The following is a 15,234-nucleotide window of genomic DNA, read 5'->3' on the forward strand; positions in this document are numbered from 1 at the left end:
GAATTGTAATTTCCCACACGCAGTTTCAATCCGTTCTCAATGAACGTAATAAGGATTACCTTCTGCCCAAAATGAGATGGGAGGTTTGTGACAAGGCAGCTCATTTGACTGCCGTCTGTTGACGCCTGCTCCAGAGTTGTAATGCCTTGCCACGACGCGGGAAGCGACACAGATAGGCTGCACCTATTCCCACTCCACTAAATACTCACTGTGACCTATTAATACTCCACATGGATTAATATGGTTATAACAACCACAAATGAGTATCTATTTCAGAACACTTTAATGGTGAGAGCCAATTATTGTCAAGATTAAGTAAATAATTTGAATAATTACATTAAATAATGATTTCTCAAAAACCATCAACTGTTCTCATTCACAATAATATGATGTTTCCTTCAATGTTGTTTTCCATCACGAACTGCTTATTATTAAATCACTTTTTTCTAATAGCAAAAAGTGATGATGTTTCCCTTGTTACAAATTATTTTATCCTTGAAAACAAGCAATAAGTTACTTTCTCAAATAAAATTCATAATTTTTCAATACTGTTGAGGCACAGTAGTAGTAAAGATTGTTCAGTCACGACAAGAAACTTGGTCCCTATATATCAGGCTGCGGCAATTTCAAGTTTTTTCTCGTTACTCAACCATCTATACCTTACACCAACCATACCTTGACACCTCTCGCGATGTTTCAATAAAGCTATAGGAAAATATTTTCAACTTAATAAATAAATTAGACATAATGATCCTGAAAGTGGAAAAACTACTAAAGTAAGGTCAAATTATAGAGAATTGGCAAACCTGTTCTCCCATCTTTCTTCACTGCCATTATAACGTGGACCTCACTATAATAATAGATAGTCCGTGATTCTAATGAATTCTACACATACTAAATCATGATCAACAAAACTACAATTACTATTCTACAATTCAAATAAATACTGTACAACAAAATGAAATAGAAAAAACTGAATGGAAGCCAAAAGAAGTTAATTGCGGATGAAAAACGATAAGAGGTATGACAAATAATTGAACAAAATTATAAAAAAAGATCAAAATTTATTAGAGGATTATAGTGTTCAATCTTAAAGGAATACGTCAACTTACTAATAGAAGTATTAGTGAGTGATTTACTATACTCTATATTATGTTAAAGAATTATGTCATCATGAAAAATCAAGCAGGTCTGAGATTCCAACAAATTCTACCACTACTTCTACAAAATTATTATCAACAATTTGTAATTCAAACTAAGACACCCGAATGAGAATAAGAAGTAATTGGAAATACTGTAGCAAATAATAAAATTGAAATGAATAATATTGAAACAATAAATAACTGATAAAAAGTGAAATCAAGAAAAGTTTCGAATTGTATCAGTATAAGTTACTACAACATTTTTGTTGAGTTTATTTCAACTAGAATACTAATTTTGATATTTTTATTTAGAAAATGAATATGATATTAGAATTTTCAGTATGTTATATTGTAATACTCCCTTGTAACATCAAGAATTAATTTATTATGGAATATTGAGCAGGTAACATATTCCAACAAATTCTACCACTACTTCTACAAAATTATTATCAACAATTTGTAATTCAAACTAAGACACCCGAATGAGAATAAGAAGTAATTGGAAATACTGTAGCAAATAATAAAACTGAAATGAATAATATTGAAACAATAAATAACTGATAAAAAGTGAAATCAAGAAAAGTTTCGAATTGTATCAGTATAAGTTACTACAACATTTTTGTTGAGTTTATTTCAACTGGAATACTAATTTTGATATTTTTATCTAGCAAATGAATATGATATTAGAATTTTCAGTATGTTATCTTGTAATACTCCCTTGTAACATCACGAATTCATTTATTATGATATATTGAGCAGGTAACATATTCCAACAAATTCTTCCTCCACTACAATACACAAAAATTTGTGATTCACATCAATCGAAACAAGCAATATAATTGAAAAAATTTAAAAGCTTACACATGTAACATTCAAAAATTTAATCATTCCAATAGAAAAGTGGAAAAACTTTGAAAAAATCTAATGCTATTATTCGATGACAAGATTATTGGTTCCTACAAAAAGGAGTACCTACTTCACTTTGGATATAAGACTAATATTATGATAATAGATCCTTGGTGGAAATCACTAGTATAGTATTGTTATGAATAATGTGCCAATAGAAGTGAAATATTGAGTAGGTGCCTGTTGATTACTTCAATATTGAACATGAAAATGGCTGCTTGAGGGCAGATACCACTGCATTAGCCACATCTGATGGGTTCAGAGTCTCCACACTACTAGAAAAATCAAATTTTTCCATCACCTAAAACCAAATGAAAAGCAAACAAAAATGAACAAAACAATAAAACTGAATGTAAAAATTGTAAAAAAACAAACAAATAGAAAGCCCTGAAAAATATCTGATGCATACCAGTGAAATGTGTATGCTATGGAAATGAACGGAAGAAGAAAAATACAGTCAAAATACAGGTGGCACCATCTAACGGCGTTTTCAGCACTAGGTTTAAGCGCTGAGTCTAGACAAAATAAATCAACACTGGTTTATTAAACAAGACTGTTGAACAATTTTGGGATGTTATAATTGTCTAACCACATGATTAAAAGTTGTTTCATTCTTTAAAACGATAGAAACTTGAGGTTTTTCATTGAGAGAGTTTATGAGGTTTTGGTAAAAGTCGCATTATTCTAAATCTGATTTCAACAAAGAACGCAGTTTTTGCTTTTTGCTAAATTAAGTCAGTCTCGTATCAGATGGAATATATTTAAGTAGAACAGAAACTCAAACGGAAAACAATTCAAAAATGTTTACTGTGATCATGAGTTCTTGAGACTCTTCAGGTTTTGGGTACTGGTAATGCATGACTAATGAATTGTATTGAAAGCTACTTCCAAGTTGTTCAACTTACATACTTAGCACAGATTGGCAAGTTTTTAGTGAATTTATCAAATTTAACCACTGATTAATAAACTCATTGGTTCTCGAGGCATTGGTTTTGTTAGATGACATCACTTAATCACGGATGAATTTAATAGACGTACTTTTAGCCAGGAGCAAGATTATTATTTATGAAGATAACATGAAGCTATGCAAATGAATATATTTGAAATTATTAATTGCTTTACAACGCAATATTTTGCTTTGCTCTTACATGCGGTTACAATTTGAGTGAATTTATTTTACTAACACTTGAAATACTACAGAACCTCCTATATACTACCAATAGAGGTATAAAAATAGTAAGTACGGAATACTATCAAATAGCACTCCACTTGCATAAGGAGAGCTCAACAAAAGTCAAGTTAATAAATACAGATTTGTTCAACTGTTGGTCAGTGAGCTGTTGTCAGCTGGTATAGCTGCATTCAGCAATTTAATGCAAACTGTCAGCATTGGTTATAAATAAAAACATGAGTGCTTCTTGCCATTCAAGTGAATGTGACTAGAGAGGTGTCCCCAATAAGCACGTTTGAATACTTGACTCTGTAACTGAGATTGGATATTATTCATTTCAACTTACAACTTTGCCAGCATCTGATGTGATATTGACAATGCGGCCACTTTTCCTCTCAGCCATGCCTCCAACAACAGCTGCCAGACAATTGAGCGATCCCTTGCCATTCACATCTTCCATCTTGCACCACTTGGCAACGTCGCAGTTCTTCATCACCTGATAATACATGCAGTTGCCATTGTCCACTAGAATTTCCACTGGACCCCAACACTTTTCAATAATTTTAACTGCATTTCTGACCTGAAATAAATTAATAAAATCCTTACAATTTTTACTTTAATACTTTCTACGACTTTGTGATTCTTAGGCCCATATTATGCTCAATAGAAGTTCTATTAAATTTCAAGTTTAAACTATCAGCCAACTGATAAAAATTTACTATGGCCTGATTTAATCATGGATTGAATTAAAAATTGTTTACTACTAGCAGGTAACCCGTGCTTTGCACCGGGGAAAATTTTGTGTTGTACAATGCAATCTCCTTATGTCCAGAAAAAAACGAAAACATAATTATTATTTTATTTTGTCAAAATTACGTGAATAATATTCATCGGAGTTGAAAATTTTCAGCAAAACAGAGAGTATATTTATGTCTCGAACCCACAACCTTATTTCAATAATGAATCGTGCATGCAACAAATTACGCTACAGATCCACTTATAGGAAGTTCTGTTTGGTTGGGCTTTTATCGTTGCTTGTGTAAGCTTTCAATCACTAATTTGATAAATTTGTTTTGATTATTAAATTAAAATTAACTGATTAATATCAATAAAAATAGGCCTATGACCATTCTCGGTGAATTCAGAATCTTCAAGTAAAATTGCAAGTTGATCAGTACAGTGGTTCAGACGTGATGATGCATCATTCGTGAATTTCGTCTATAAGGCGATTCTTTCCTTTATTATATTATTATAGAAGATTATACATTGAGCATACTTATGTATACCATTTTCCAGAACAATAGAGGATAAATTAATGAATGAAAATATGAGATATTTTTCTCGGGCCACTCCCGTGTTTTGGATGAAAACGTCAAGTCGTCAGTCCTAAATAACAGTCGTTAGGTCATGTCAGAGGCCCTGAAATTGATCAGGTGCGACCTGAAAACTCTGTCACCAGACCTGAGCCAGCCAATTCACTCGATATTGTCATTATTATGAGAATCCAAGATCAACTCAATACCACTAAACTTAGGGGGAGTGTCTCGATTAGACCAGGTGTTCGATTATACCAGGTCCTGGTCTAATCGGGAAAGTCCGACCTGGAGTAATCGAACACCTGGACTAAGCGAGCACCTGGGATAATGGAACACCTGGGCTAATCGAAATACAACCAACTTAGGGTCTATTCTACCAAGTTTTGAGAAACATCTCACCTCAATTGTGCTAGTAACGTCAACCTTCATAGCAAGCACTTGGGTAGCTCCAGCCTGCTCGAATTTTTCTTTCAAATTGTCCAACTTCTCCAAATTTGTATCAAACATGGCGACCTTCGCATTGCACAGAGCCAGCTTCTCAGCAATGGCGGCTCCAATATCCGAGGAAGCTTCACTCACCAAAACTATCTTACCGCTCAGATCTGTGTCAATCTCTGCACTAGCTTCTACAAAAGTGATAAAACATGAATTATTGTTTGTTGATAGAATAATTTCTATCGTAGGAAATCGCTTGAGAAACATGCTGTTGGCTATGGCTCAGTTGCACGTGAATCTAAATCAAATATTTGATAAAATGAAAGTTGAATGACTTCATTTAACTATGGCTAATTTAATAATCATAAATTGATGTCTAATTTATACACGCTCAGTTGAGAGCAATAGGAATATCCAGTTGACTTCATGTCACAAAAAACTGAGGGAGAAAGAATAAGAGAGCAATCTATCTTGTGATGTGAAGTGATGACAGAATAACTATGACTTGAATTATCAAGCTCAAGCAATCACAGTTTGAGATAAATGGATTGAAATCAAGTCCAACTTCATATTGTATTAATTTGAATGAATGTTGAGCTCACCTGACTTACTGGGACTATTAGCGGCCACAGGAATGCATCCCAATTGGTGGAGATGGTCAAGGTATTTGCTATAGAGCTCAGCATCGGCTACCGGGTATGTCACCTTTCTCTTTTCAATGAAACAGTTCAGTCTCTCTTTTTTGAATGAAGCCAAATTGGTGAAGTAATTTTCATTCCTGCAACAGTAAATTGATCATATACTAGGGTATATCACGAATACATTTCCGTTAATCAGAACTAACAATTTATAATATATTTTGCTAAAACAAGGGATTGAAGTTTGTTCTAAGACACTCACTTGTTTGTATTATTATCATACCAACTTCTTAGATCTACACAAAATATGGGTTAAAATTCAGAGTAATTAGAATATTATGTGAACACTTTTATTTTGAATTTATTTTGCCAAGTTAAAAATACAACAATCAACATAGAAAATGAGGTAAATTAATATATTTGAATAAATTTGAAGTGTAATTGGATAAGATTCCGAATACTTTTGGTTGACTTACTTGACCAGGGAATGAAGTAGATGTGACAGAGGTTTCAAGTCTTCGTTGGCATGCACTTGTTTGGCCCAGTCGTTGTAAGGCAGTGATTTCAAATTGTAGCCCCTTCTCTCCATTAGTTTCCACAATTCCCTAGAGAAATGAATACAAATTGAGTTGTATTGCTTCTTATTGATGTATCAAAATAATGTCTCCTTAATATTTCAACAGATTATGTTCATTGTTTGCTCTCCCTTGACATGCATATATGAATTACATTGAATCCCAATATACACGTATGATTACATTTTCAGAAAGCTTGTGTGAATTTGAAATCAGAATCATCAGTAATATGTTGAAAATTGCAACTTAAAAAATCCTTAGAAGAGTTACAGACAATGTTTGCTTCATTAGAATATTATTGTAATACTTTTTTCAAATATTTCATTATTGTATCAATTACTGTTTCAATAAATTAGTTTCTAGAAGCGAAACATGAGATACCACTCAAATAAAATTACTACAGAATACATACAAATTCTTCTGTCATAAACTTTTCAATTGATATTTCCCTATGGAGAACACAATAAAATAAAGAGAGAAATATCAGTTTGCTTACTCGCATGGAAGCTGGTCCTCATTCACAAAATGGTAGATTTTTCCCATTGAGTTATCCAGATCCAAAAACAACTCCACAAACATTTCTTGTACAAAATCAATTGGCGTCATTTCAATCTGAAATTGAAAAAAATGAAGTGAACACACGGTTTTCTATATATTACAGACGGTATTGTATACATGTTTATTGGAATATAGATTATGGATGTTTCTACTAGATGTTCATTTACTAGAAAACATTATTTTGTTGTAATGTGAGATAAAGAAGTTTCGCAAAGTAATAAACTTGATAAAGAGCAGAAAGTTCCAGACTGAAAAATACAGAACAAACTCATGGAGGAAAAGAGAAAAATCTCAAAATATTTCTATTAAGTTTAGGTTTTACAGTGAGATACAACACTATACAAATCCACCGGACTGTTCTGAATTGTGAGTAAAATTTCCATCTTTATTCAAGTGGCCCTTTTCCAATCAATTTTGAGCATACATACCTTCCATTTGATGTCAGGCACTGCCCCAGTTCTGATGACACCCTGGATCATGTACAGAGTGAAATCTGACGGATTACAACTGGCTACCTTAGTACTGCCTGATAGATTGCCAAATCTGAAAAATGCACATTCCATTTTCAAATAAATCCGTAAAAAAAGCTTAAAAAACTATTCTAAAACTAAATAGTAGCGCGTTGCAAGGAAGCCATCCGAGAGGTTTATAATGTAGAAGAAGAAGAAGATTAGACTGAAAGTGAATGAAGGTAAAACCATAGAGAAATAATAGCATAAGAAGATATCCCATGGTATAGGGCGTTCATGTCGCAACTTTTACTGTTATCTCAAGCTGATAGTCCACATAGTTCTTTCCCATAGAGCTGTGTGACGCTGGTAGTCTCTCATATTGTGCCGTTCATACACTCTCACCCGACCAAAACAGTAAAAATCTACAATAATCGGCTTGAGTTAACAGTAAAAGTTGCGACATAAACGCCCTATACCATGGGATATCTACTTACGCTATTGTTTCTCTATGGTGAAACCGAGTACCTCAGAATGGCACCAGGAAAATCTAGACATGTACCTCAGAACATAATTATTGGAAACAAAAAGTTTGAGGGAGTGAAAAACTTCAGCTATCTGGGCGTAGAAATGAGCTGTGAGAACGTCGTATCTAAAAGTATTAGAAAGATGATACAAGCAGGAAACAAAGCCACCGGACTGTTCTGAATTGTGAGTAAAATTTCCATCTTTATTCAAGTGGCCCTTTTCCAATCAATTTTGAGCATACATACCTTCCATTTAATGTCAGGCACTGCCCCAGTTCTGATGACACCCTGGATCATGTACAGAGTGAAATCTGACGGATTCCAACTGGCTACCTTAGTACTGCCTGATAGATTGCCAAATCTGAAAAATGCACATTCCATTTTGAAATAAATCCGTAAAAAAAGCTTAAAAAACTATTCTAAAACTAAATAGTAGCGCGTTGCAAGGAAGCCATCCGAGAGGTTTATAATGTAGAAGAAGAAGAAGAGAAGAAGAAGAAGAAGAAGATTAGACTGAAAGTGAATGAAGGTAAAGCCATAGAGAAATAATAGCATAAGAAGATATCCCATGGTATAGGGCGTTCATGTCGCAACTTTTACTGTTATCTCAAGCTGATAGTCCACATAGTTCTTTCCCATAGAGCTGTGTGACGCTGGTAGTCTCTCATATTGTGCCGTTCATACACTCTCACCCGACCAAAACAGTAAAAATCTACAATAATCGGCTTGAGTTAACAGTAAAAGTTGCGACATAAACGCCCTATACCATGGGATATCTACTTACGCTATTGTTTCTCTATGGTGAAACCGAGTACCTCAGAATGGCACCAGGAAAATCTAGACATGTACCTCAGAACATAATTATTGGAAACAAAAAGTTTGAGGGAGTGAAAAACTTCAGCTATCTGGGCGTAGAAATGAGCTGTGAGAACGTCGTATCTAAAAGTATTAGAAAGATGATACAAGCAGGAAACAAAGCCTATTTTGCTAATAATAAATTATTAATTATTAAGCTGATTTCCAGAAGAACCAAACGCACTATATACAGAAGTTTGAAACGCCCCATAATAGCATATGGATCGGAAGTTTGCACAATAACAGAAAAATATGCAGAACACCTCAGGGTGGCTGAGAGAAAAATTGTCCAGAAAAGTGTATGCTTGGGAAAAGAGGACATTGTACGATTTATCAAGTGACAGAGACTCAGGTGGGTGGGGCACGTCGAAAGGATAGAGCACAAGGTTGCCAGGAATCGTGTACAAGGAGCGGCGGCTATTTGCACGAAGAAGACAAGGCAGGCCAAAGCAACGATGGCTTGATGACGTGCAAGAAGATCTGCGTGTCATGGCAAGGAGTGGATGGAGAGCAGGAATGGTAGATAGGGATTGGTGGAGAGGCTTGGTGATGGAGGCCAAGGTCCACGACGGACTGTACCATTTTCTTATCAATCCATTTCTATGTATAACTCATTACTTATATGTGTGGTGTTAATTGTGGCATAAACAATAAAAACTTTGGTAAATACAGTCACTCTACGAATAGCATAGGTGTATATTTTTTCCAGTCATTGAGTGAGCCTGTGCGCGCCCACTGCCCCTGCAACCTGCAAGTCGTCATTGGTCGCTTCATTGTCCAATGCTAGGTGATAAAACTTCTTATTTTATACTCTTTTCTAACCTTGTATTCTGCAGGCTAAAACCTATTTATTTTTAAATTTCCATTGGTATTTCTAAATTGAAAATTTTTCAATTTAGGAATATCAACGGAAATTTAAAATTAAATAGGTTTTAGCCTGCAGAATACAAGGTGAGGAAAGAGTATAAAATAAGACAAGCTGGACCGGATGGTTTAAATATGGAGCAGTTCAAGCATAGGGAACTCTTCTTCAAACTTCGCTTCCTCCATTTGATATGTGCTGGAGACAATAATTATTGAGGATCCCGGAAGTTTGGAAAGTGGCTACAGTCAAATCTCTTTTCAAGAAGGGAGATATAGTCCAGTCACTATATACATTGGTGTTTGCAATTTATATTGTAGTTCTGATTTTTACTTTCCTTGCCCTATTACCATAGGTAAGGAAAGTATTGCTTTCCGAAAAAAATTAAGTTACCCCAATTTCTAAATTTCTATACGTTTCAATGTCCCCTGAGTCCGAACAAGTGGTTTTTGGGTATTGGTCTGTATGTGTGTGTGTGTGTGTGTGTGTGTGTGTGTGTGTGTGTGTGTGTGTGTGTGTGTGTGTGTGTGTGTGTATGAGTGTATGTGCGTCTGTGTACACGATATCTCATCTCCCAGTTAAAGGAATGACTTGAAATTTGGAACGTAAGGTCCTTACACTATAAGGATCCGACACGAACAATTTCGATCAAATGCAATCCAAGATGGCGGCTAAAATGGCGAAAATGTTGTCAAAAACAGGGTTTTTCGCAATTTCCTCGAAACGGCTCCAACGATTTTGATCAAATTCATAACTGAAATAGTCATTGATAAGCTCTATCAACTGCAACAAGTCCTATATCTGTAAAAATTTCAGGAGCTCCGCCCCATATATGCGAAGTTTGATTTTAGATTCTCAATTATCAGCCTTCATATACAATTTAAACGAAAAATTTCGAGTGGAAAAGATTGAGCATGAAAATCTCTACAATTAATGTCCAGTAACATGTTCTCCTAAAATTGAAAATAAGCTTGAAATTCGAGAAAATTTGATTATTAAATTATTGCAAACTGTTGGTTCTATTAAATCATTCACTACGAAGTAGCAGACCTCGTGTGTCTCCAGCGTTATTGTCCTATCACCAGCTGTCTCATGTATTTGAATAGTAGACTTGGGATGCGCGAGAACACTAGCGTAAGGAGATCAATTTTCATAACGGCAAGGAAAGTTGTGGGCGTGCGCCTCGCCAGATTTTCAATATAATATTATTTGGATACATGAGAAAAGTCCAGAACCAATTTCTTCATGCAAAATTTTCTTGTGCTAGATACAGAGTGGCCCAAAAACCTCGTATTTTCAGTTCATTTTCCAGCTTTCAGCTATTTTTGCCAAATCCAGTAATCGGATGTGAAAATTTGCTCCAGCCTTTGTTTTAGATTACAAAATTCTGAATAAAATGAGATCATTCGCAATTATCTATATCCATCTCCAATAAGTACTGAGTTATGATTTTTCAAAAATGAGTAAAATTTAAAGACAAAATTAATTCTGATGAGTTTTAATTTTTTATCAACAATATCTTCCGATTTTTACGAATTAGTTAAACTTGAATTTTAAAAAACACTTTTGGATTTAGACTTGATGTTAGACTAAGACAGTCTGATGATGACCAACAACAGGTCGAAACGATCGTCACTACAAAAATAAGTGTATTTTCACTTCAAAAGTGTTTTTTAAACACTTTTTTAACAGTGAAAAAGTATGGATACACAACAGAGTAATTAGTTAAATGTATAATTCAAAGTCCCTCTGGGCGTATTTTTGTGCTCTAAAATCTAAGATCAGGATACAGGTTGATTTTTTCTTTGAATTTCACTCATTTTTCAAAAAATCATAACTCTGTACTTATTGGAGATAGATAGTTGCGAATGATCTCATTTTATGATCTAAAACAATGGCTGGAGCAAATTTTTCCGTCAGATCACTGGATTTGGCAGAAAAAGCTGAAAACTGGAAAATGAGCTGAAAATACGAGGTTCTGAACTATTTGTTCCGGTCTTCTCTCATGTATCCAAAACATATATTTAAAAATCATAACTACAATATAAATTGCAAGCACACTTTTTTATGTCTATATTAACTGGACTAAGAAGTTCCTGTGACAACTATAGAGAAATCAGCTTGCTAAACACTGCTTACAGAATCTATAGCATGATTATCAAGGAGAGGATGCAGCCCATAATGGAAGTTCTCCTCCTGGAAGAGCAATGCAGCTTTACTTTTAAATACTACCTCACCGCGCTATACTTGGGGGAGGGGTGCATATCAAAATCTCGCCCCGGGCGCCTATTAACCTCGGGGCGGCCCTGACTCACAGTTCTGGAACGGGGCACAAAAAAAGAGAAAGTGGAGCGACGTGATATGGTAGATATATAAATATTTACATATGAAAGCAAATATGAGGAATCTATTTTATTATTTAATAAGCTATGAAGGAAAATTAAAGACTTAACATATCGTCTTGTTCTTATATAATGATTTCAATTGAAACATATTTCCCAGAGTGTCAGAGGGAAAGTCAAACGGACAATTGAAATTGAATTTCCTGAAGTACATGTACCTTAAAAATTTATTTTGTAAACGCTCCAAAAGTAGTACTTGATCATTACAATAAGGGTTCCAAATTTCAGATGCATACTCAAGAATACTTCGGACAAGAGATTTATACAGAAATATTATGGGTGAGACATCATTGAAAGGTGAACATGTTCTCAGGATAAACCCCATCTGCTGATTGGCCCTACTACACAAAAGGTCTATATGTTTATTGAATGTAAAATCAGAGCTGTAAATCACACCCAGGTCCTTAAAAGACTCTACCTCCTCCAACGATATACCATCAATACTATAGATGCATCTGTGTGAAGCTACCTGCCGGGAAAATGATAAAGTTTTGCATTTAGCTATATTTATTCTAAGGCCATTATTCATACACCATACACTTAGTTTATCAACATCCATTTGAAGGCTAAGGCAGTCATCAGGGCTCAAAATAGCTTTGTACAACTTCACATCATCTGCATACATCAGACAGGATGAACCATCAAAGACAGCAGGGAGATCGTTAATGAATAGAAGGAAGAGAAGTGGTCCAAGGTTAGAACCCTGAGGCACCCCAGATGTACAGTTGGAAGTTCTAGACTTGAAATTATGTACTCTAACATACTGCACTCTTGAATGCAAATAGCTCTCAACAAGATTTGCCAGGCTTGTACAGAAACCAATCGACTTTAGTTATTTAACTAATATTCTGTAATTGATTGAATCGAATGCCTTTGAGAGATCCGTATAAACAACATCAACCCGCCCCCCACCATCAAGAATTCTGGATACCTCATTGCTGAACTCCATTAGATTAGTCACTGTAGAACGGCCTGACAGAAATCCATGTTGCTCGTCCGCTATTACTCCCTTCACCTGCCTTTCTATAACTGCATGCAAAATTCTTTCAAAAACTTTGGAAAAACAATTTTAAATTGATATGGGCCTATAATTACTTATATCAGTTCTCTTATCTGACTTGAAGATAGGAGTAATTCTAGCGACCTTCCATTTAGAAGAGAATTGGCCAGTCCTAGTCGATAAATTGAAAATGAATTGCAATGGACTAAGGAGTATCTCTGCACAACCCTTCACAATAAAAGTAGGTATCAAGTCAGGGCCCTCGGAACAGCTAGATCTAAGGCTGCTAATAGCAGACAGGATCTCGTCAGAGGAGACAGAATCAATACCAACACCTAATCCCAAGCTCCCAGACATCTCCAGCTCATTCTCATGCATATCAGGGGCGGCGTGTGTATCAACCTCATAAACTGACTCAAAATATTTCGCGAACCCATCTACAACCGCAGAACCGCAGTAGGACTCCCCATTCAGCGACATCGTCGACTCCACAAACGACGTTTTTCTTTTGGAATTTACATAATTCTAAGCCTGACTGAATCGATGTCAAATAGTTTTCATGAGACTCAGATATTCTAGCCTTCAAGGATGTTCGTAAACTTTTGAAAAGGTTATCATGATAAGGAGACACTCTTCTTTTTCGTGCACATCTATTCTTAATCTTCAAATCAGAAATTATATCAGGAGTAAACCAAGGAGGGTATTTATTATTTTTTTTCTTCAATATGATCCTTGGAATACACTCATCCAAATATTTGTAGAGCAGACTATAGAACTCGTCCACTGCAGAGTCGACATCAGTACAGCCAAACACAGAGCCCCAACAACAGTCTCTCAGCTTACAATAAAGTTGAAAGTAATCCCATTTAGAATAATATTATACCGGGATTCAACTGGATCACCCGGAGATTCATTTGCCTCCGGAACAGAATACGAAGCATCAACACACAATGCCGGGTGATGGCCGTCTTCAGGAAGCAAGGGATCATCGCTTTGGAAGACTTTGGTAGTAAAGTTACAAAGGACCAGGTCCAAAGTCCTACCCAGTTCGTTTCTTACCGGATTTAGAGAAATAAGATCATAGATAGACATAAAATTGTGAAGTATTCTTGCCTTAATTGTCCCCATAAAAAGATCATAATCATTTGAGCAGATTTCAGGCAGATTAAAGTCTCCGATAACCAAGAAATTACCGTTGATAAGGCCATTGAGTGATTCAAGGTGGTCACAATAATTGAGAAAGACATTTGTTGAAATTGTCGGCGATAAATAAACAGCATTAATGAAGAAGTGAGTGGAATTAGATCTTATTTTTATTCTGACGGAATCATAATTATTATTAATGTCGCTTATTGTGAGCTCCTCACAGAGCTCAGACTGCAACGATCTCTGAACGGCGACAAGTACTCCTCCTCCCCTCCGAAGACCATCACCACTACCCCTATCACTTCGATAAACAGCATATCGTTCATCAAATATTTCAGAACTTTTTATGCCATCATGTAACCATGTTTCAGTCAAAATTATCAGATCATAGTTGCTGCCCAATAACGATGCGTACAGACTTGAAGTTTTAGTACGAAGTCCTCTAACATTTGATAATAAATGGATAAATTAGAATTTAATGACATAAGATACAATAATAAAAAATAATGAGAATAAATATAAAGCTTAAACAAGAAAAAGAGAATAGAAATTTGAAGTTGAAAAAAAAGTAAAAACCTAATACAAATTTTTAATAACTTTATGCTATGCCTCAAAAAGATTACACACTACTCCGCACTTCAATCAATCTGTGAAATTGAATAGCTGCTAACAGAAACCGTATCATTCATCACCATTCAATACAAGAACCAAAGACTGCGAAAAGGGCAAGAGCATTATCACCCAAACGCAAAGCACCAATAGAGGAGCGAAAAATGTAGATTAACTCAATACAGTGCAACCCCGGTATAACGTATTTTTCCGGTCCCTTGAAACCCCCATAAACCTTAATAGAAAATTAACCCCTATGTAGCGTACAAAATACATATTAGAACATCTATATAACGATATAATTTTTGGTGTGTTTAGTAATATTTTGACCCCTGTATAACGTATATAAAATTAAGAAATCCCTACATAACGTAGATAACCTCTATATAACGTATTCCCACGGTTTAGATCCCTGTATAAAGTATTTTATTCTTATCTAGGCGGCCATCACTTGAGCATGTTTGAACATGAAAGTTTTCATTTACCCCCCCTTCCGCTCGCCGCCCATAATAGAGTACAGTACTGTCTGTAATGTTCTATGTATTCTTGTGTATTCTCAGACAGTGAAGTGTACGGTTGCAGATTTTGAATGAAACGTTTTTGTGTGACTGAAAGTGTGTTTTTGTGTTTTTTTTTGCAAATT

At 35.2% G+C, this 15,234-nt stretch overlaps 1 protein-coding gene across 3 annotated transcripts; it reads right to left on the bottom strand.

Moving 5' to 3' along the window:
* Nucleotides 1-1,044: 1,044 nt before the first annotated feature.
* Nucleotides 1,045-8,113, bottom strand: LOC111051611 (L-2-aminoadipate reductase large subunit-like). 3 transcript variants are annotated; one of them, XM_039433550.1, is made up of 7 exons: nucleotides 7,964-8,113; nucleotides 6,680-6,795; nucleotides 6,085-6,213; nucleotides 5,573-5,748; nucleotides 4,935-5,161; nucleotides 3,566-3,799; nucleotides 1,045-2,349 (listed from the first exon to the last, which is right to left on the bottom strand). In XM_039433550.1, exons 1-7 carry the CDS (start codon nucleotides 8,096-8,098, stop codon nucleotides 2,236-2,238), a joined length of 1,131 nt encoding a protein of 376 aa, XP_039289484.1. In that variant the 5' UTR covers nucleotides 8,099-8,113; the 3' UTR covers nucleotides 1,045-2,235. The 3 variants fall into 3 exon arrangements, with proteins under 3 accessions (XP_039289484.1, XP_039289483.1, XP_039289485.1); XM_039433549.1 differs by lacking the exon at nucleotides 7,964-8,113 and adding an exon at nucleotides 7,170-7,392; XM_039433551.1 differs by lacking the exon at nucleotides 7,964-8,113 and adding an exon at nucleotides 7,170-7,324 and having other exon boundaries at nucleotides 5,582-5,748.
* Between the last annotated feature and the right edge of the window lie 7,121 nt (nucleotides 8,114-15,234).

The sequence above is a fragment of the Nilaparvata lugens genome, chromosome 7 (genome assembly GCF_014356525.2).
Source record: "Nilaparvata lugens isolate BPH chromosome 7, ASM1435652v1, whole genome shotgun sequence".
NCBI lineage: Eukaryota > Metazoa > Arthropoda > Insecta > Hemiptera > Delphacidae > Nilaparvata > Nilaparvata lugens.

What these genes read in the sequence shown, in the direction of transcription:
- LOC111051611 (XM_039433550.1), bottom strand. Translation starts at nt 8,098, where the DNA reads ATGGAATGTGCATTTTTCAGATTTGGCAATCTATCAGGCAGTACTAAG. An exon ending in ACGTTACTAGCACAATTGAG is followed by an intron (nt 3,800 to 4,934) that starts GTGAGATGTTTC and finishes AATTTATTTCAG; the next exon opens with GTCAGAAATGCAGTTAAAAT. An exon ending in CATCAGATGCTGGCAAAGTT is followed by an intron (nt 2,350 to 3,565) that starts GTAAGTTGAAAT and finishes ATTTGGTTTTAG; the next exon opens with GTGATGGAAAAATTTGATTT.